At 48.2% G+C, this 19,522-nt stretch overlaps 2 protein-coding genes and 1 pseudogene across 2 annotated transcripts; 2 read left to right on the forward strand and 1 right to left on the reverse strand.

The window, feature by feature from the left end:
- Window positions 1–5,404: 5,404 nt before the first annotated feature.
- LOC100193787 (uncharacterized) lies at window positions 5,405–7,528 on the forward strand. The gene is made up of 6 exons (NM_001138872.1): window positions 5,405–5,495; window positions 5,613–5,657; window positions 5,763–5,870; window positions 6,021–6,091; window positions 6,274–6,467; window positions 7,188–7,528. Exons 1-6 carry the CDS (start codon window positions 5,425–5,427, stop codon window positions 7,299–7,301), a joined length of 603 nt encoding a protein of 200 aa, NP_001132344.1. The 5' UTR covers window positions 5,405–5,424; the 3' UTR covers window positions 7,302–7,528.
- A 2,474-nt stretch (window positions 7,529–10,002) lies between these two features.
- Window positions 10,003–10,783, reverse strand: LOC100275651 (uncharacterized). Its single transcript, NM_001367826.1, has one exon. It carries the CDS (start codon window positions 10,712–10,714, stop codon window positions 10,274–10,276), a length of 441 nt encoding a protein of 146 aa, NP_001354755.1. The 5' UTR covers window positions 10,715–10,783; the 3' UTR covers window positions 10,003–10,273.
- Window positions 10,784–12,669: 1,886 nt separating this feature from the next.
- On the forward strand, window positions 12,670–12,746 carry LOC111590980 (uncharacterized; annotated as a pseudogene).
- The last annotated feature ends 6,776 nt before the right edge of the window (window positions 12,747–19,522 follow it).

A 19,522-nucleotide genomic window follows, 5' to 3' on the forward strand; every position in this document is an offset into this window, starting at 1 on the left:
CGCGGAACTTGGATTGATTTATAGCATACATGTGTTTATGCCTTTGATCATGTTCATTCTGCATTTTGTTGCTTATTGTGGTGCTCAAGTTGTACAAACACTCCCTGGACCTCACAAGTCCTTTGTGCAAGTGATGCACATATTTAGGGGGAGTTGTGCTACAACTTGACCCTTTGAGACTAACCGTGTACTTGAGTTTGGTTGTTTTAGTCTCAAACGAGGATTGAAAGGGAAAAGGTGGACTTGGACCATGCAAGACTTCCACTGCACTCCGATGAAAAGAGTAACTTTTCCAAGTTCATCTTTATACTCTTATTGCCCTTGTGTTCTTATTTGAAGATTTTGGTGAGGCAATGGGATTTAAGGGCCAAGATTGATCCCGTTTTGGTGCTTGATGCCAAAGGGGGAGAAAATAAAGGCCAAAGCAATAGATGGATCAGCTACCACTTGAGAAATTTTGAAAATAGTAGATTAGAGCTTTTTGTTTGTCAAAACTCTTTTTATTGTCTCTCTTGTCAAAAATTGGCCTCTTGTGGGGGGAAATGTTGATTATGGGAAAAAGGGGGAGTTTTTTGAATCTTGACTCAATTTCTCTTGGAATGACTCTCCTTATGGTTTAACAAGTGTGTTTGACTTAGAGATAGGAAGTTGAGGTTGATTTACAAAAACAAACCAAGTGGTGGCAAAGGATGATCCATATTTGTCAAAATTGAATCAAAACAATTTTGGGTTCTTATTTGAATTGATTTTGTACTTGTTCTAGTTGCTTTTTGTTGTGTTGGCATAAATCACCAAAAAGGGGGAGATTGAAAGGGAAATGTGCCCTTGGGCCATTTCTAAGTATTTTGGTGATTTAGTGTCCAACACAAGTGCCTAAGTGTAAAAAGATGGACAAAGTACAAATCAAGGATAAAGGTATGTTTCTCAGACTTAGTACATTGTTTTATGGACTAATGTATTGTGTCTAAGTGCTGGAAACAGGAAAAATCCAATTGAAAATGTCTTGGCTCGAGCAGCCAAGACTCTGCTCAGTCTGGGATCACCGGACTGTCCGGTGGTGCACCGGACAGTGTCCGGTGCGCTAGGCTGGCTCGAGCGAAGTGGCCGCTCTCGGGAATTCACCGGCGACGTACGGCTATAATTCACCGGACTGTCTGGTGTGCACCGAACTGTCCGGTGAGCCAACGGTCGGCCGCGCAATCTGCGCGGGACACGTGGCCGAGCCAACGGCTAGAAGGAGGCACCAGACTGTCCGGTGTGCACCGGACATGTCCGGTGTGCACCGGACATGTCCGGTGCGCCAACGGCTCAGGCTGCCAACGGTCGACTGCGCCATTTTTGGAAGGAAATCAGGCACCGGACATTGTCCGGTGTGCACCAGACTGTTCGGTGCGCCAGTCGACAGAAGGCAAGATCAGCCTTCCTAGAATGCTCTCAACGGCTCCTAGCTGCCTTGGGGCTATAAAAGGGACCCCTAGGCGCATGGAGGAGTACACCAAGCATTCCTACAACATTCCTAAGCACCAAGACCTCGATTCCGCGCATTCGTTTCTTTGTGATAGCATATAGAGCTCTAGTGGAGTTGTGAACTCATTGGGTTGTGTTGTGAGCTCTTGTTGCGACTTGTGTGCGTGTTGACACTCTGATTCTTGTGTCTTGTGTGCGTTGCTAATCCCTCCCTTGCTCTGTGCTTCTTTGTGAACTTCAATTGTAAGGGCGAGAGGCTCCAAGTTGTGGAGATTCCTCGCAAACGGGATTGAGAAAAGCAAGCAAAACACCGTGGTATTCAAGTGGGTCTTTGGACCGCTTGAGAGGGGTTGATTGCAACCCTCGTCCGTTGGGACGCCACAACGTGGAGTAGGCAAGCGTTGGTCTTGGCCGAACCACGGGATAACCACAGTGCCATCTCTGTGATTGATTTCTTGTGGTTATTGTGTTTTGTTGAGACTCCTCTCTAGCCACTTATCATTTACTGTGCTAACGCTTAACCAAGTTTTTGTGGCTTAAGTTTTCAAGTTTTACAGGATCACCTATTCACCCCCCCTCTAGGTGCTCTCAAGTACCTGCTCCACATTGTCCATCATGTCATTAGTCACCGACGGCTCAACCCACACCTACATGCTGACATAGGTGTGCAGATCCGGGAACGCACGCAGCCACATCGGCACATGCTCCATCCCAATCTCCCTCCCCACCACCGCCTGGCTGGCAGAGGGATGCGGCTGCAAGCGTTGAACGGGGAACCTTGGTAGCAGCTACGCCCTGCTCAGCTTGAATGAAACTCATGCAGAGCACCAAGGATTATGTATTAAAATTTGTAGCTATCAAACCAAAGGAAAACATCACCACTGCAGAAAACCCACCACGTTCCAATAAAGAATAAAATACATCCCTACATGCCACTATGGTTTACAACACCAGTTTGGATTAAGGTTAGCCTTTCTATTCAACATAATATTCAGTGATTTCACCTTTTTCTGGTTTTGTTTCTTAAATCTACATTTCCTTTTTTATATGTTCAACTAAAACAATACAAGGAACTCATGGAAGTGAACATGTTTGTTGATCTACTTCTCCTAGAGGTTTGTCAAGTTCTTTTTCCTATTGCATCATGTGTATTTCTAATGTCAATATGGCTACAAGTTCATAATGGACCATGCGGTAACAGGCCAATTTAGGTATTGGAGTCTACTTTCAGAAAAATGGGTTCTTACTCGAAATTTCGGTTCTGAAGTTTTCTCAGAGTAAACAGTTATCATTTTTATTTTAGATCAATGGTATGGTACCCGAAGTCAAGCAGATCTTACCCGGTATAGTTCAGCGACATCGGAATTCTAATAGCACTGGTGGCGACATTGGCATGTCAGAGGCAATTGGTCAACTTAACTGGAAGTAAGAAGTTATACTAAAATATAAAAATAGAACTGCCTTATTACGGTTGTGTGAACTTTCATGCAGTAGTATTAATAAGAATTTACTGGTGCAAACTTGGACACATTATGGATAACTACTTGACAACATCACTAAATTTATGCACTGCATATGCACATCCCTCAAAATGGATATATTTGGGATCTAGGAGATATGGTACCCAAACAAGTAAAAACAACATGTACATTCTGAAACAAACAAAGGGCCACATCAGAAATTGTACCTTCAGATGTGCAATAGTCTTATCCTTGTAAGTGAATACACCGATGAACTCCACGACATACTCAGCACCATCCTCATCCCACAGGATTTCCTTAGGGTTCTTGAGGGTCACAACAGTTAATACATTAGCTCACAGCTTGAACACAAAAGCTCAGTCCATGTCTAGAAGAGGCAGGAAAGGCGAGCACCTGATGCCAAAGACGGTGACCGGCTTGTCATCGAAGAGAAGGGTCTTGGAGTCCTTGAGTGTGATTTCACTGTTCTTCTAGTGGCCGTGCACGGTGTCGTACTTGAACATGTAGGTCTACGGAAGACGGGGGAGCACATAAAACCACGATGAGCGCAGCACACAGATTTCAAATTCGTTCTAAATTAAAGGAGTGCTAGATCGACGACACCTCTAGCAGCACAAACCAACTGATACCGGTGGTAGAGATAAAATATTGTAATAGAGCAATAGAACCAACAGAATCCCCAGATTAACGGAGAGACCCAACAAAAATTGAAGCCAAAACAACGCTGAACGGCGGTGGGCTGGCCAAAGGCGGTCGCAGGGGGTTGGCCGTGCGCTGGCTGGGGGCGCGAACGGTCGAGCACGGTGGCGGCGGGAGTGGAAGGGCGAGGGCGCCCAGGGAGGCGCGGAGCACGGGCTGGACCGAAGTAGGCACCGGCCAGGCGACGTCTCCGGCGCAGGGGCGTTGGGCGAATGCGACCAGGGGAGTGGTGCCACGCGGTCGGGGGAGGGGACTGAGAGCGAGCAACACGAACATGAACCAGGGGACATGGCTGGGGTATGGCGTACCTGTGGGCGCAGACGGTGTCGCGCGGGCGAGCGCGCACGCGGGGGGGGGGGGGGGGGGGCTCGGTGTGGACGCCTCCGTTGTTGTGGGGGTGGGGCAGGAGAGCGGATGGTGGGGTGTGTGCAGCGTGGGGGAGGCGGGATGACCGGAGGGGATGGGGGCGATAGTGGGGTCTAGGCCCCAAACTACGCGCGGCGGCGGCGGCGCCCGGCCCCTGCATCCCCGACGTTGCGCTCGTCGAGATGTTCGGCCTCCTGAGTGCGTCTCCATGGCCTGGTGCGGCCTCGTCACGGACCCGCTCTACCGCCAGCGGTTCGCGCAGACCCTGGCGGGGTTCCTCTGCCGCGTGGACGGCGACGGCGGCACCGAGAGCTCGCGGCTCACGCGCCCCAACGCCATGGTCCCGGAGCAGAAGGAGACCACTCGGCGGTTCATCAACGTCTCCGGGATGGCGGAGCCGCACCCCGACGCCTTCTTGCCCTTCCTGTCGCCTCCCCACGGCGAGGGGCTACACGATGTGATCTTGGACGCCCACGACGGTCTCGTCCTCCTGGCCCACGCCCGGGGGCACGAGCCCCCTGACCTCCATCTTCTTCTTTGTTCCCCCGCTCACCTCGGGGCCTTCTCGTCTTCCTTCCGTCCGATTCGTCTAGCGCCGAGTCGGATTCTTGGTTAGGGTTCCGTGGCCGTGGGACAAGGATTGCGCGAGCGAGGGCATGGTGTAGGAATCTGGGTGGCCACTCTTGGCTCTTGCGGACGCGCGGTGGGGGAGGCGGCGAGGTGAAGCGGTGATTTCTCCGTAAACCCCGCCGCCGGCCTGGGCCTCGCAATCGGCGCCGGAGACGCGACCGCGGCCGTGGGCGTCCTGGGCGCGGATGGGGACGCAGACGGGGACGGGGACGCCATGGGGGTCTCGCTCCCGGACCTCACTGCCGCCGGCCTGGGCCCCGCAACCGGCGCCAGAGACGGGGACGTGGGCGCGGTGGAGGTGTGCGGCGGGGGCAGGCGACACAGTTATGGGGAGAGGAGGAGGTGGATCCAAGGCGTCCATAGCAGGGAACCGCGGCGCCTTCGGGCGAGATCCACGGCGGGGGAAGGGGCGCGGTGGAGGGGTGCGGCGGGGGCAAGCGGCGTAGTGAGAGGGAGAGGCAGAAGCCGCGGGTGTTGATGCAGCGCGGAGGGAGATGGAAGAACCGTGCGCCGCTGGAAAATTGTGAACACCTACAATAGGTACATAATTAGTAGTAGAAATTAGTTTTATAGTTAGATTATATTTAATACTATAATGATCATTTAAACATCCCAAACATCCCCTGCAACTCGAGTTATTTTTCTGACACTATCATCACTAATTTAATGCTAGCGTAGGCAATGAAGCACGGAACCTATAGCTGACCTAGCGAGCTGATCGGCTCTACTCCCTTCTCTTGTTCCTTTCTTCTCTCCGGGCTCACCTACCGGATCATCCTCCATGGCCACCCTCGCCTTGCCGCCGACCACCAAGGCTGCCGGCCAGGACGCCACCCAGGAAAGCCTAGCAGAGTATGTTTTGTTCTGTTTAGCGGTTTCTTCGCAAGAACCAATCTACAAAGTTTCGTGTCGAAAGTCGAATAATGGTTCCTTGTTTTTTTTCTCTTCCTCCTAATGCAACGGGATCAGGAATCCTGCCAAGGACGCCGCAGATCCGGGCAGCATGGAGTCCGAGTACGTGTCCCCGACTCCCCGAATTAGGAATCTGTGGTTTGTTTTTCTGCTGTTTGGGACAACGACTCCTGAATTTCGTCTGACGCGGTTTGTTCCGATGAGCAGGTGGGTTCTTCTCGGAAAATCGGACATCGTCCCGGCCGATGTGGCCGCCGCCGCCGCCGCGGGGCACCACCACCTCAACTTCTCGCCGCTGCCGATGATCCCTATCTGGTGAGCCATTTGCTATTTGTGGGCTTCTCTAGTTATTATGCAACTGGTAGGAAGTGGGACGGGGCAGTAATTCCGCAATTGGCTGTATATCATTTTTTATTTATTAAGCTTCAAAACCAAAGCGCAACAATCTTCATGTTCTTCGCTCAGGGTGCAGATGGTTCTCGGGGGCGTGGTTTACACGGCTGTGCCGTTCTACAAGAGGGTGCTGAAGGTCGAAGGTATGTTTGGTCACATCCCTACGTCTGTTTACTGCAAGGAGCAGATGGTGACTAGGGGCCATCGGAGCATAGTTCACAGGATCGTTGCCTGATCAGTCACAGTCAATCTATATATACATGACAAGATGAGCTAGACAAATTGCTGCTCACGGCCTATTGCAACGATTGGATTACTATGTCAGGTGAAACGTTGGCCAATGTAGAAACTGCAGTGGAGGTCGTGGAGCATGTCGCCGAGGTGACGGAGAAGTTGGCTGCAGATGCGGCCAGTTCCCTGCCAGAGAACGGATCCCTGCACAAGGTTGCCGTGGAGGTGGAGTGCGTTGCTGAAGCGGTGGATAAGGATGCACATGAGGTTGAAGCAGTCATCGATAAGGTTTGCTATGCCTTGTCCATGTTCTTACTCGAAATTGAATATTTCAATATGTTATGGATATGCCGTCGCAATTAGTCATTGAGATTCTTTTGTGTGCATTAATTGAGTAATTGACGGTTATCGGTGAAATGAAAATATGCAAGGAAAAAAAACTGGCCACTCTTCCTTTTTTACTTTTAGGGCTAGTTTGGAAACTTAATCTCCCCACCACACCACACACACGCACAATCCCAGGGAATACATGAGGGGATTTAAGTTTCCAAACTAGTTCTTAAGGTAGGGAAATGCTGACCACTTTAAGTTCAGACAAGGGATTGCTAACTGTTTCGCCCAAGAAACCAATGACAGATTCAATCTTTTCTGGCAGCCCACATATTAAGATTTCAGTAACTTGGGGCTGGGGATAAAGCATGTGCACATTTCTTGGTAAAAAGGGAATGTTTCTAATTTCTTGCAAAACATGTTCTCTCTTCCCCCACCAAGTGAGAAATTGTCCTGTGCCTGCTTAACATTCTAGGTGAACATTTAGTATGCTTCAGCAGCTCCAACTTGAGACCCAAGTTTACAGAGGCATCTGCATTGCGGCTAGCGAAGTAGACAAACTACTTTTCTTCAATAACGCTAAAGACGGTAGCATGTCTACAAATCCTAGTTCCATGGGTTTTATGAAAGAAAGCAAATCTCTTCTAATGCCCCCTCCTCACGGAATCACTGATGCAGGTTGAGGAGGTGAGCGAGAAGATCGATGCTACAGTGGAACCGGTCATCGAAGAGCTTGAGAAGGACCTGATACCGAACCCCAGATCCTCTAGTGGATCAGATGCCCAGAAATGACAGTTCATGTAAATTGGGAGGGAAAGCTGGCGTGTGCGTGTCCCTGGCTGTCTGTAAATTTGTAAATCTCTCTTCGTTGTTTCCTAATGCCCTATGCGTGTAAACTGTAAATACAACTAAGATACCTCATGAACTGCAACGACGCCACGGAATAGTAAGACGTGGTACATGATTGTGTCATTGTGTGTGTGTGGCTGTGCGTGCTCGAATCTGGACATCTGATTGTCAAAAGTACTGGCAACATTTACTTGCAAACCAAACGCCATGTTAGCTCTCCGTGAGGTGTTTGCATGCAGATGGAATGGTTCATTGTGAGTCTCATCATCAGACGTGCCCTTTGAACACTCGGTCAGCGGCTCAGCGCAATGTCTCGATCCATGCGGCCATAAATTGAACACTCGCTTTGGCATCAGTTCCCTTAACCCACTTCATTGTTTAGCTCAAGATAACTCTAGCCCCGTGTACCATTTCTGCTCCGGATGACCTCGCGGTCTCCGTCCATGAAATTGTCTGTGGAAAGCAGCTGCTAATGCTACTGCAGTAGTGATCGTGCGAAGGATTCGCTTTGCCAGCGAGCCGCACGCTCGCGCAAAATTAAAAAGGAAAAGAAGAGGAGAGAAATACTACAAGTAGTACGAACCAATCGAGCAGTTTCCCTGTTCGAATTTCAAACTTTGGAAGCTACTCCTACGTTGTCAGTAAGTACACAAGTCCTGAGTCCGGCACTCCATCCAGGCACACACTCCTTTGTGTTTGCTATCTCGTTGTTGGTGTTGGAGTTCAACAATTAAGGCCAGGATTATGATGGTGGCCAAACAGATTGTCTCTGGTGGCCGAGCTCGTAGCGCAAAATTACCGCGGCCAGGACGTTCACCGTGGGCGACGGCCAGGGCTGGATGAGCGGCATCGACTACACCGACTGGACCAGCGGCAAGACGTTCGCAGTCGGAGACAAACTACGTGAGTAGGCACTGATACGTTAAATGAGGTGTTTGGTTTAAGGAATCACTACATCCAAATTGAGATGTTGTTCATTCCTCAAATTTGGTGGGATGACCACATTCCTCATATTAGTACTAACTAACTAACTATAAGGAATGAGGTGGTGATAAATCAACTCCTTCCATTCCATAAACCAAACAAAAATAGTGAGGAATGAGAAGATTATAGACTAGTTCATTCCTCAAACCAAACACCCTATAACCCACCCACCCAACTCCATGGGATTGAACTCCATGGCCGCCTATTGTAGTTGCTAGTATTGCAAAAGAAAGAAAAAAACATGTCTAAATAACGTCCAGTTCAAATGCACTTTGGCTATACGTACGGAGCTAAAATCCTCGCGTACCTACACCGCTACACGCGTAACCCCATCCTTGAGCACATGGTCCACACGTCAGAACGACATATACATACAGCAGCCACGGCCGGGGTAGAACAATAGATGCAGAAAATAAAAAGGCAAGCTCTCAAAGCCACTCTTTTGGTTTGCCCCCCACAACCACAAATAAAAGAAGAGCCAAAGAGTAGAGGAGGCCGGTGTGTGGGTGTGGCTACTACTACTACTATCTTCTTTACAGCTCCAAAGTCTCAACTAGCGCATAATGCCGTGGTTTATCAAAGGTGGCGGAACGGAGGACGACGGAGTCGGATGGGTGGGGTCCTGCCTTTTTCCACCAGAAACAAACACGTAGCAGCAGGCAGCAGCTACATGTTTTTTTTTAAAAAAAAAGTCAAAAAAAAAACGAACTGCGAGCACGTTAAAATTCACACGAAACCGCCTAGTACTTTCCCTCAAAGGTCAATACTACTCGCTAGTCGTTCCACCGCTCGCTCCCAGCGGACGTCAGGACGTGTCCTTTCTCCTTTGCAGCCGCCGCGCACGGAAGCAGACCACGCAGGGCGCAGCAGGCAAAAACGACAGCACCCGGCGTCCGGCACCGGCAACAAGGCAAGGCCACCGCGGGCCGGCAGCAGCCGGCAGGTGCAGCGGACCGCGCGTGTAGGCGGGCGCATCGCATGAGGTGGGCACGGACGCGGACACAGGCACGTGCTCCCCTGCCCCACCGCCCACTGCGCCCTCGACACCTCACCATCGGCATCAGCGGCCACCGTTCCCCCACCGCCCCAGCCGGAGCCCACCCCCGTTTTCTATTTGCCGCCAGCTGGTCCAGCCCTACTCTACTCTTACTCTACTCTACCGCGCCGGATAGGGAGGGCGGGAGGTGTGCGTATAATAATAATGGGCTCTGGCAGCTTGCGGGACGCGACCAGATCCAGGGCGCACAGACAGCTGTTGCGTCTGTGGCCCAGATCCATCAGCTTGTTCGGCTGCCACAGAGAGAGCACTGTTGCAGCTGCAAAATACTGTTGCGGCTGCAATCCCTAGAGACAAAATACTGTAGAAGCCGCAGCCGCAGTTGGATTAAAGCCGCAGCGAACAAGCCACATACCCCTAGCTCGATCTACAAGCACGAGCTCATCATGCCCATGGATCCTGGCCTGGCCTGGTCTCTCTGCATCGACGTTCGTTCGTGTGTGTGTATGTGTGCAGCCCAAGCTCAAGATCGCGCAACAACGGTGAGCTCTACACCACAGTAACACTGCACTACTCTCAGTCTACTACTCAGTAGTACGAGCACTCTCCAAGATCTGATCCGATCTGATACGATCACCGAGCTAAAATGTAGTAAGCAGTAGCTGCGAAAGAGAATCAACAGGGTATTATACAAATGGATGAACGGAGCACAACACCACCGAGCCAGCCCAACCAATCTGTCCGAGCCACGGTCCTACACTGTAGCAACACGAACGAACAGATGCCGCCAGTCCTACTGAATCGAATGCCGAATGGAATATGGATATTCGGATGGAAGAAAAAAAATGGTGAAAAGAAAAAAAAAGAAGGAATCAACGGCTCAACACGGATAACAAATAAATTACAGCACGGGGCAGTGCAGATCTCCCTTCTCTCAGTAGAAGGCGGCGGCGGCGGCGGCCACGGCGGCAGCGGCGGCGAACCACTTGGCGGCGGCGGGGGAGACGGCGGCGGCGGCGCTGGGGGCAGGGGGCACCTCGGCGGAGGGCGTCGGGGCGGGGCCCTCCGTGGGCATCGGCGGGGAGCTCATCTCGGGGGTCGGGGCCTCGGCCTTGGGCGCCGGGGCAAGGGCCTCGGGCGCGGGGGCGGGGGCCTTGGGAGCGGGCGCCGGGGCCGGGGGAGGCGTGGCCGGAGGCTGGGCGGGCGGCGACACCGGCGCCGGGGCGGGCGGCGGGGTCGCGGGCGTCGGAGGCGGCGTCGCCGGCGGGGGAGGAGACGCCTTGGGAGCCGGCGTCGGGGTGGCGGCCGGGGCCTGCGCCGCCGCGGCGGCGAAGAGCATTGCCATGGCCAGGGCCGCGAGCTGGAAGCGCGCCATTGCAGCCGAGTAGGCGAGAGAGAAGCTTGATGAGCGTGTGCGTGTGTGTGTGTGTACTGTGATGGTGTGTGCCCGGTGCCGGGACAGTAGAGGGCCGCGTCTTATAAAGAGGTCGAAGCCGAGGTTACGACGCGTAATTACTAGTCCTGCCAGGGGTTTAGCTGCTACTTTCCTCGAAGATCAGCCGCCGTTGGATCGGTCCGTGACGGCGATGTCACATTTTGCCCAGAGCCTGTTTCGAGTATGATAAAAAAATCTGAAGATGGGGTTTGGCTACATCTCCATTTTCGCCCAATGGACATGGTCGGTTGTGAGCTGGCGCTCACTGTATGTCTTGTCGTGCGTACGTATTTTTGGATTTTGGGAAATGCGGCAACGGTCCACCCATTTATAATGTTCTCTCTCTCTCTCTTTTAAAAAAATAGGCCCCATCAAATATTATCAGCTCCATATACGGTCTCATTTGGCACCCACATATATTGTTTCTGTCTATACAATACTGCCATTCAGAATAAGGAAATTGTGCCGCTATTTTTTTATGAATTTGAAGGGGGGAAATAAAACTTCAATGCGGCTTGAGTAGCCGTTGATAATGTCGTTGGCGCGGCCACTTGTACATCTCATCTCCAGCTAAGGTTCGTTGCCCAGAATAGTGCCTTTGAAACGGGATGATTAGCTTGTTGAAACTAATCAATGAGGCCCCCATGTTCCGCGCTCAGATTTTTTATATTCGGGCCATCTCTAAACGGCTCACAATACTGCTGAACCACCTCCGAAACGGTGGCAACCTACACCTAGGGATAAAAATGAGGCATAAATCACAACATCATATTAAATACATCTCTGCCTCTCTATCACCTCTCTCTTACAGAGATTGACCGGCTATATTTGGCTTACAAGTCCACGGTTCCTTATTGATACTGTTACTGTTAGACTGTTTCCGGTAAATAGAGTAGAATAGGAGACACAAAACTGTACATGACACTATTCACACTGTTTAGAGAGTAAAATTTAAAATAGAGGATGAGACAGAGGATCTGCTAGAGATAGCCTTAAGTTGTTATGAAAAACGCGTTTACATACGACGGCCTATTAGCAGTTGTGTATTCTTGTGACTTTGATCCATATGATAAATCCAGCGATTTCCAGCCTATGTAACCAGATTCTTCCAATAAAAGCTATATATAATCCTACGTGCACGATGGTCAACTTGATCGATGCAAGAGAACTCTAGTGACCTCCCACCTAATGATCTAACCAAACCCTTCCAAAAACCAGAGTTTGAGTTTCACTGCTTGGTGACGCTGAACTTGATCCACAGGGTAAATCCAGTAAAATCTAACCTACTCAAATAGAACCGGAAAATATATGGGGCCAGATTGTTACCCATTACCAGCAAAGCTGCAGACGGATGAAGTTGCTCGTGTTACTTGCAAGACATGGACAACAGACCATGTAAATAACCGTACAAAATACTGTTATACAATGTTTATAAAACATAGTTTGAAATAGAGAATAGTATAAAGAGTCAGGCTACTCTGCCGCGTTCATGATCGATCATGGAGTCCACACAGCGTTTCCGGTGACCATCGTGGCCATCAGGCTGGGTTGTGCCCAGGTTGGAAGATTCCGGCCGGCCGCACGGACAGTCGGCAATAGCAACCCGCTTTTCTTGCTAGTTGTGCTGTTGTTAGACCCTTTGAGCTCTCGTTGTATTATCCCATCTAAGGTTATTCGTTCGTCCCGTGCAAAGCGCGCAAGTCTATTCCTCTTTTCTACATCTCGTCTACTAATGGTCCACTACACCATAGACATGCCGTAAGAAACCACTTAATCACAACACGATTGAAAAACCAAGCGCCGCAATCCCACGTAGTACTACCTCGTTACTTGGAAGAGGACGAGCGACCGAGCGAGCTATAAAAAAAATTGGTCTCCTTTTTAATTTGTATTTTTCTCGGCCTTTTGGCTAAGATAAAATGTATTATTTGTTATTATCAATTTAATATTTGATATATTTATCAGTTTAGTATTTAATATGTAGATCATATGTTCGTTTTAATATTAAATTTATTTTTTATGTGTATTAAATATAATTGTTTGCTGTCGCAACACATAACAATCAACTATTTTAATATAATTGACAGCTGATTGTTTTTTTAAAAAAAAATAGCAATGGCGACACCGACATGCCAACCAGCGAGACAGGCCGCCCCACGAATCTCGTCCTACCGAGCGCGCGAACTGCGTCGAGCTCGCAACGTGACGGCCACAAGCTCACATGAAAACCGCAAGCAGCAGTCACCATGTCCCGATGCCGATGAACGTCGAACGGTCGAAGTGTGGTACGGCCGGTACAGTCGTGGGCTATGATAAGAGGGCACGAAAAAACCTTTGGGAATAGTGACGTGTCGGCTTTCTCTGTGCCAACTGGTATTTGCAATAAGGGTGACACAGGGTACTACAAGGATATTTTGCCATCCACGCAGGAAATTGTTGCCGGTCGTGAGTTTTTCGAGCGAGAGAAAAAAAAAAAACAACATTCAATGATAGGGTTATTCGCTTCGGATTGAAGCCGGCTACTGCTACAGCTATAATTTATAGACAAGAATACTGAAGCCGGTATAGATTAAAGTTAAGCCTATTGTTTTGTAATTAATGACGGACCCCGGGCTTGCCTCATTTATGTCAAAAACGACATTGCCAAATGAGGATAATAGCAAATTAAGAAGTGTGCATTTTTATTTGTTGGCAAGACATTCTCTTTGGAGGCCGGTGGGGAGACCAGCTTTGCATTGATTTATTAACTACTAGCGGAGTGGTTCATCAGTCACCAACCAATGATCAGGGGATTGTACCAAGACAAGTGCAGAATTCCATTATCTGCGAGGTAAATGGTGGTCAGTAGTAACGGCCCAATCATGATGGCAACCACAAGGTTTGCAAAGCATTTAGCATCAGTGCCCCCCCTAACAGGACAGCTAAGAACGCCCTTTCAGCTAAAGGCATTCGCATAATTTTCGTTCGCTTTCTAACTCGGAATGTGATTACACAAGACAATGATCAAGAAGAAGCCAATGATTAAGAGGAGGATCATTCATTCATTTGGCTGTCAGGCTGTGATGGGAGCTGTCCGCATTGGTGGCGTTCAGGAGAGACGGGGATGGGAACTATGCACATGCCTGGTTCGGGGCTTCGGGCATCCGCTGGCCCGGCCCTGTCATTAGTCATTGCCATGTTATCTTGTCATTGTCATCGCCGGCTGTTCTTTTGGCTGCACTGGAGAACAGGTTGGTGCTTGCTTGGGAACCCACCCTGATGCATGTCACTCACCCCACATTTTCACATGCAGATTTTTTCCCCCTTCTCCGTACCAACAACCGTCGCTGTCAACTCAACACGGAGCCTGCCGTGCCGCCGCAGCCGATGCCCGATACATACTGAGCATATGACCTCACACTGACTCGATCTGGGCTGTGCGCCTGTGCGCGCTGACATGTTAACTGTAACAAGCTCAGCACTGATAATGCGTAGATTACTTAGGTATTCTCAGGCTGAACTATGCACTTCAGTCCAAAGATTCGTGTGGGCCTTATGGCTCCATCAGTGCAAGCAATCTTCAACGACACGAGTAAACAGATGAATGAAAGCAAAAGGTTCTGGGGCATCCATTGTCCAACATATGTTCGATGAAAGAAATAGCTTAATAGAATCTAAGTACAACACAAATATGGAACAAAGGAATGCTAAAATATTAAGGAGACTGTGAATACTAGCTTCTCCTAATGAAAGGCTCTTCTGGCTTCGATGTGTGGAAATTACTTGTGTTTGCCATGTTGTTATTGTCTTATGGACAATATCTGGATGAGTATACTTGTTGCAACCATGGCTTCTCCTGTTGATTTAACAAGGATTGGCCCCACTTCACATATCAAAAGTTTGCTACATTTGCAGTACAGTTGGCTAAGAGCTTGGAAAGTTGAGGGTCTTAAATGAGCAAACATGACACTATTCGTGCTTACTTGAGAATGACTTGTCTCAGCCATTCTAACTTTCTAAGGCTTTGCCTTAAGCAAGATGGAAGAGTAAGGAGCAATGAGGTGCATTGCATCGGGAAGATCCCTGTTTCGTTTAGCTTGCTCACCAGAATAACAATTCGAGTTCCAGCTCAAACCCATCTGGCACCGGAGAGACCCAGTCCCCCGCGCCGCCGGCGCGCCGGTTCCTTCGGCTCCCGGCCTCACCGACGACAATCACCACCAACTGGGTGCAACAGCAAGCCCTTGTGTCGATGATGGCTTCGTTGGGGTCGGCCGCGTGCTTGCTCCGCGGAGGATCCTGGCGAATGGTTCTTGTCTGTTAGCTACGTCCTCTTCGTCTTCGGCCGTCTCTCGGGTTTGTATCGCCTCACGATTCTGCTTCCCCCTTCCCCTCTTCTTGGTCTTCTTCGTCTTACGGGATGGATTTGTCAAAGCTGGACTTTCGACCGGGTTTGTTATTCGAGGATGATATCAGGCGCCGGTTAGCCTCTCCCGTGTGTCCTGGAAGTCCGGATTTTCCGTCGGCTTTTTGGCTGGTAGTCTCGTTTGGCCGCTGCATCTTCAAGCTTGACTCGGTTGCAGTTGGTCATCTTCTTCAAGCTGCCCTGGGTGGTTTTGCTAAGGGTTTCAACGTTTCTCAGCTTGCTGATCGGGTATTCCGCTTCGCAGTCTCCTCCAAGGCTGTTGGTTTTCATATCTATAATTCTAAATGCATTGATCGTCCGGAATTCAAAGCTTTCTTCAACCTGTGGAACTTTGGTGGACCAAATTGGACCTATGAATACATGTTATTTCTTCACGAGGAAAATGCCAATTGGTGGTTTGTTAAGGGCAAGAAAAAAATTTCGTTTGCTAATATTGTTAAGCTTCCGCCGTTGTCTGGTGCGAACGCTATTCCAATTCATCGGCGTAAGTTGTTTCCTCGCTCCCCTAGAAATTTGGAGGCGCCAAGGCTTTCTGTCTTCAAAATATTGGGAACCTCTTCAAGAGTTCGGGGCTCGCAGAATTCAGTCAGTGCTAAGTCCTCGGGAATCCCGATGAACAATCGTCCTCACAGGTTTTCTTCATCGGCGAGTTTTCCTAGGCATAACGGAAGTTTGATTAGACGCGGTCGTCAGGGGCGCGATGGTCGCCCTTTTTCAAATTCAAATGCTGGACCCCCCAGGACCCGTAAGCTTCATTGGCGGCCTATTTTGCGCAATGGGCCTTTCATGTCTGGGCCTGGCCTTTCGGCCTCTTCCACCTCTGCGAAGGTTGGTTCGTCTGGTGCGGTTTCCTCAGCGTTTCTCTGCCACTATTGTAAAGTTAAGGGGCATTTGGAATTGGACGGATTCTTTTAAGTCTGGTTTCTTTTAAGTCCAAGATCCCTAAACCTAAGATTTTTCAATTTGAAAACTTCTGGCTAGAATTGGACGGATTCATGAGTTTCTTCCAAACCACGTGGACTGGGCTTCCTTGCCTTCCTGACAAAGCTAAAAACCTGACCGCCAAGTTTAAGTGTGTTCGAAAGGTTCTGAAGGATTGACAGAGATCATTACCAAAAATTGATAAAACAGTGAAAAACATCAAGTTACTAATAGAACTTATAGACAATATGGAAGAACATCGGAATCTTTCTATTGAGGAATGGAATTTCAGAGATATTCTGCAGCAAAAAGTGGCTGATCTGCTAAACATTCAGAAAATTTATTGGAAGCAGCGGGCGGCTATTAAGTGGATCACTGATGGAGACATTTGTTCTCGTTTCTTCCATGCACATGCCACAGTTAAACACAGGAAAAATTCAATTGCCACTTTGACTGACGAGAATGGGATCATCCATTTTGAGCACGAACATAAATTTGGTCTCCTCTGGGATGCTTTCAAGAGCAGATTGGGATCGTCTGATTTCTCAGGTATTGATTTTGATCTTCCAGAGCTTTTAATCCGTAATGAAGAGCTTCATGAGTTAGATTCCCCGTTCACTAAGCTGGAGATTGACAACATTATAAAATCATTACCTTCGGATAAATCACCTGGTCCTGATGGTTTCAATACCAACTTCATTAAGAAGTGTTGGCATATCATTGCTCAAGACTTCTATGATCTTTGTGAAAAAAATTTATCATGATGAAGTTTGCCTGAGAAGTATTAATGGATCCTTCATTGTTTTGATTCCGAAGAAGGAGAATCCGCAGAAGGTAGGAGATTATAGGCCAATTTCGTTATTAAACAATAGTATGAAAATTTTAACGAAGCTTTTGGCAAACCGTTTGCAACCATTCATGTCTCGATTAATTCATAGGAATCAATATGGTTTCATCAAAGGAAGATCTATTCAGGATTGTTTGGCTTGGGCTTATGAATACATTCACTTATGTCACTCCTCAAAGAAAGAAATCATTGTGCTTAAACTAGACTTCGAAAAGGCTTTTGACACTGTAGAGCATGAACCGATTCTTCAGGTTATGATCCACAAAGGTTTTGGTCCTAAGTGGATTAACTGGGTTCGGAGCATTCTTCTTTCTGGCACTTCTTCGGTGTTACTCAATGGCGTCCCTGGTAAATCCTTTCATTGCAAACGAGGTGTTAGACAAGGAGACCCTCTCTCGCCACTGTTGTTTGTCTTGGCGGCCGACCTTCTTCAGAGCATTATTAATAAGGCTAGACATTTGAATCTTCTTAAGCTTCCTCTACCTGATATTGGTGACCAGGATTTTCCCATTGTTCAGTATGCAGATGATACTCTTTTGATTTTGGAGGCCTGTCCAAAGCAACTTTTCTTCATTAACGCAATTCTCAATTCATTTGCATCTTCTACTGGCCTAAAGGTTAACTATAACAAATCAAATATGTATCCAATAAATGTTCATTCTGAGAAGATGGAGATCCTTTCTCGAACTCTCAATTGCCAGATTGGAGAAATGCCATTCACTTATCTTGGATTGCCTCTGGGCCTTGCGAAACCCAGAAATCAACACTTTCTGCCTCTTATTCAAAGGATTGAAAAGAGATTGTCATGCTCATCAAATTTTTTATCTCAAGCTGGGCGCTTGGAGTTGGTAAATTCAGTTTTTTCAGCTTTGCCAACCTTCTTTATGTGTACGCTCAAGATTCCTAAAACCATCATTAAGCAAATAGACATTTTTCAGGAAACACTGTCTGTGGAGAGGGAATGACATTAGCTCCAAGAAGCCGCCTCTGGTTGCTTGGGTTTCGGTTACTCAGAGAAAAGTGAATGGTGGTCTGGGGGTGCTTCGCCTTGAAACCCAAAACGATGCTATTCTGATAAAATTTTTGCATAAGTTCTTTAATAGCTATGACTTACCCTGGGTAAATCTTATCTGGAATAATTATTATTTGTCCCGTGGACTCCCAGGTCATAGAAACATTGGTTCCTTCTGGTGGAAAAGCATGATCAAACTCATTTCTAACTTTAAGGGTCTGGCGCACCCAGTCATTGGCAATGGCAGATCAATTTCTTTCTGGGATGATCAGTGGAACCAGAACATTCCAAGACAACAATTTCCAGAATTATTCTCTTTTGTCAAAAACACAAAACTGTCTATCGCAGAGGCTAAAGAACAAGATCATTTTGCTGGTTTTTTCCATTTGCCTATTTCTGAGCAAGCTTATGATCAATATCTGGAGTTGCAGGTGGTCTGGGAACAAATTGCCCTCAGTAATGTACACGACCGTTGGAGATACATTTGGGGCTCTGATAACTACTCATCTCAAAAAGCTTACAGGCATTTTATGGGCCAGACACAGGTTCACCCTATCTACAGGCACTTATGGAAGAGCAAATGCCAGCCTAAGCATAGAGTTTTCTATTGGTTGTGGCTTAAAAACAGACTAAATACCAGGGATATGCTGAGAAGGAAAAACATGACTCTGGAATCTTACTCATGTGAGAATTGTTTATGGCAAAGAGAGGAGACTCTTTATCATCTGTTCCTCAGATGCAATTTTGCAAAAGCTTGCTGGAACTCAATTGGAATAACCCCCTAGAATTGCTAATCCAGAGGAGGCCTCAGCAAACCTTAAACACCAACTTTTTTTTTTCTCGAATATGCAGGAGAGCTGCATATCATTATATTTAAGAAGAAGAAAAAAGTCGGGGCCGAAGCCCTTACAAACCATAATATGAGGTTTAAACTCCTCAAAAAACAGATAAAAAAACAACAAACCCTTGAACAGAAATTAGCCGTGAGGAAGGTTAGCTGCTAGGAAAATAAGCCCCTTAGCCCCTGCCATCTCCCACAACCTTCGCTCTTCTCCAACCTGCTCCAGAACAGCAGCAACACTCGGACTGCCGCCCTCGAAGATACACTGATTGCGGTGCTTCCATAAGATCCATGCACCAAGCAAAACAAGGGAGTTAATCCCCATCTTCATTTGTCCAGCTGCCATTTCACTTATTGTCCTCCACCAGTCCAGGAAACTGTCATTTTCTGGTTGAGGGGATAGATTATGCAGTCCAAATTGTCTCAACAAAAGGAACCAACACTCCCTTGAGAAAACACAAGAGACCAGAAGATGGTCTATTGTTTCACTTTCTTGTTCACAAAGAGGGCAACTATCAGGGTGATCCAATCCTCTTTTTGCAAGACGATCAGCTGTCCAACACCTTTTTTGAGCAACTAACCACATAAAAAACCGACATTTAGGAGGCGCCCAGGTTTTCCATATCCTCTCGTACGGTTCAAAAGGAATCGAGCCAATGAATAACCCCTCATAGGCAGATTTCGCTGAATATATTCCATTGGCAGCCAACCTAAAAATGTGC

This window comes from Zea mays, chromosome 2 (genome assembly GCF_902167145.1).
Source record: "Zea mays cultivar B73 chromosome 2, Zm-B73-REFERENCE-NAM-5.0, whole genome shotgun sequence".
Classification (NCBI taxonomy): domain Eukaryota; kingdom Viridiplantae; phylum Streptophyta; class Magnoliopsida; order Poales; family Poaceae; genus Zea; species Zea mays.

What these genes read in the sequence shown, in the direction of transcription:
- LOC100275651 (NM_001367826.1), bottom strand. Translation starts at nt 10,714, where the DNA reads ATGGCGCGCTTCCAGCTCGCGGCCCTGGCCATGGCAATGCTCTTCGCC.
- LOC100193787 (NM_001138872.1), top strand. Translation starts at nt 5,425, where the DNA reads ATGGCCACCCTCGCCTTGCCGCCGACCACCAAGGCTGCCGGCCAGGAC. An exon ending in CCGGGCAGCATGGAGTCCGA is followed by an intron (nt 5,658 to 5,762) that starts GTACGTGTCCCC and finishes TCCGATGAGCAG; the next exon opens with GTGGGTTCTTCTCGGAAAAT. An exon ending in GAGGGTGCTGAAGGTCGAAG is followed by an intron (nt 6,092 to 6,273) that starts GTATGTTTGGTC and finishes TTACTATGTCAG; the next exon opens with GTGAAACGTTGGCCAATGTA.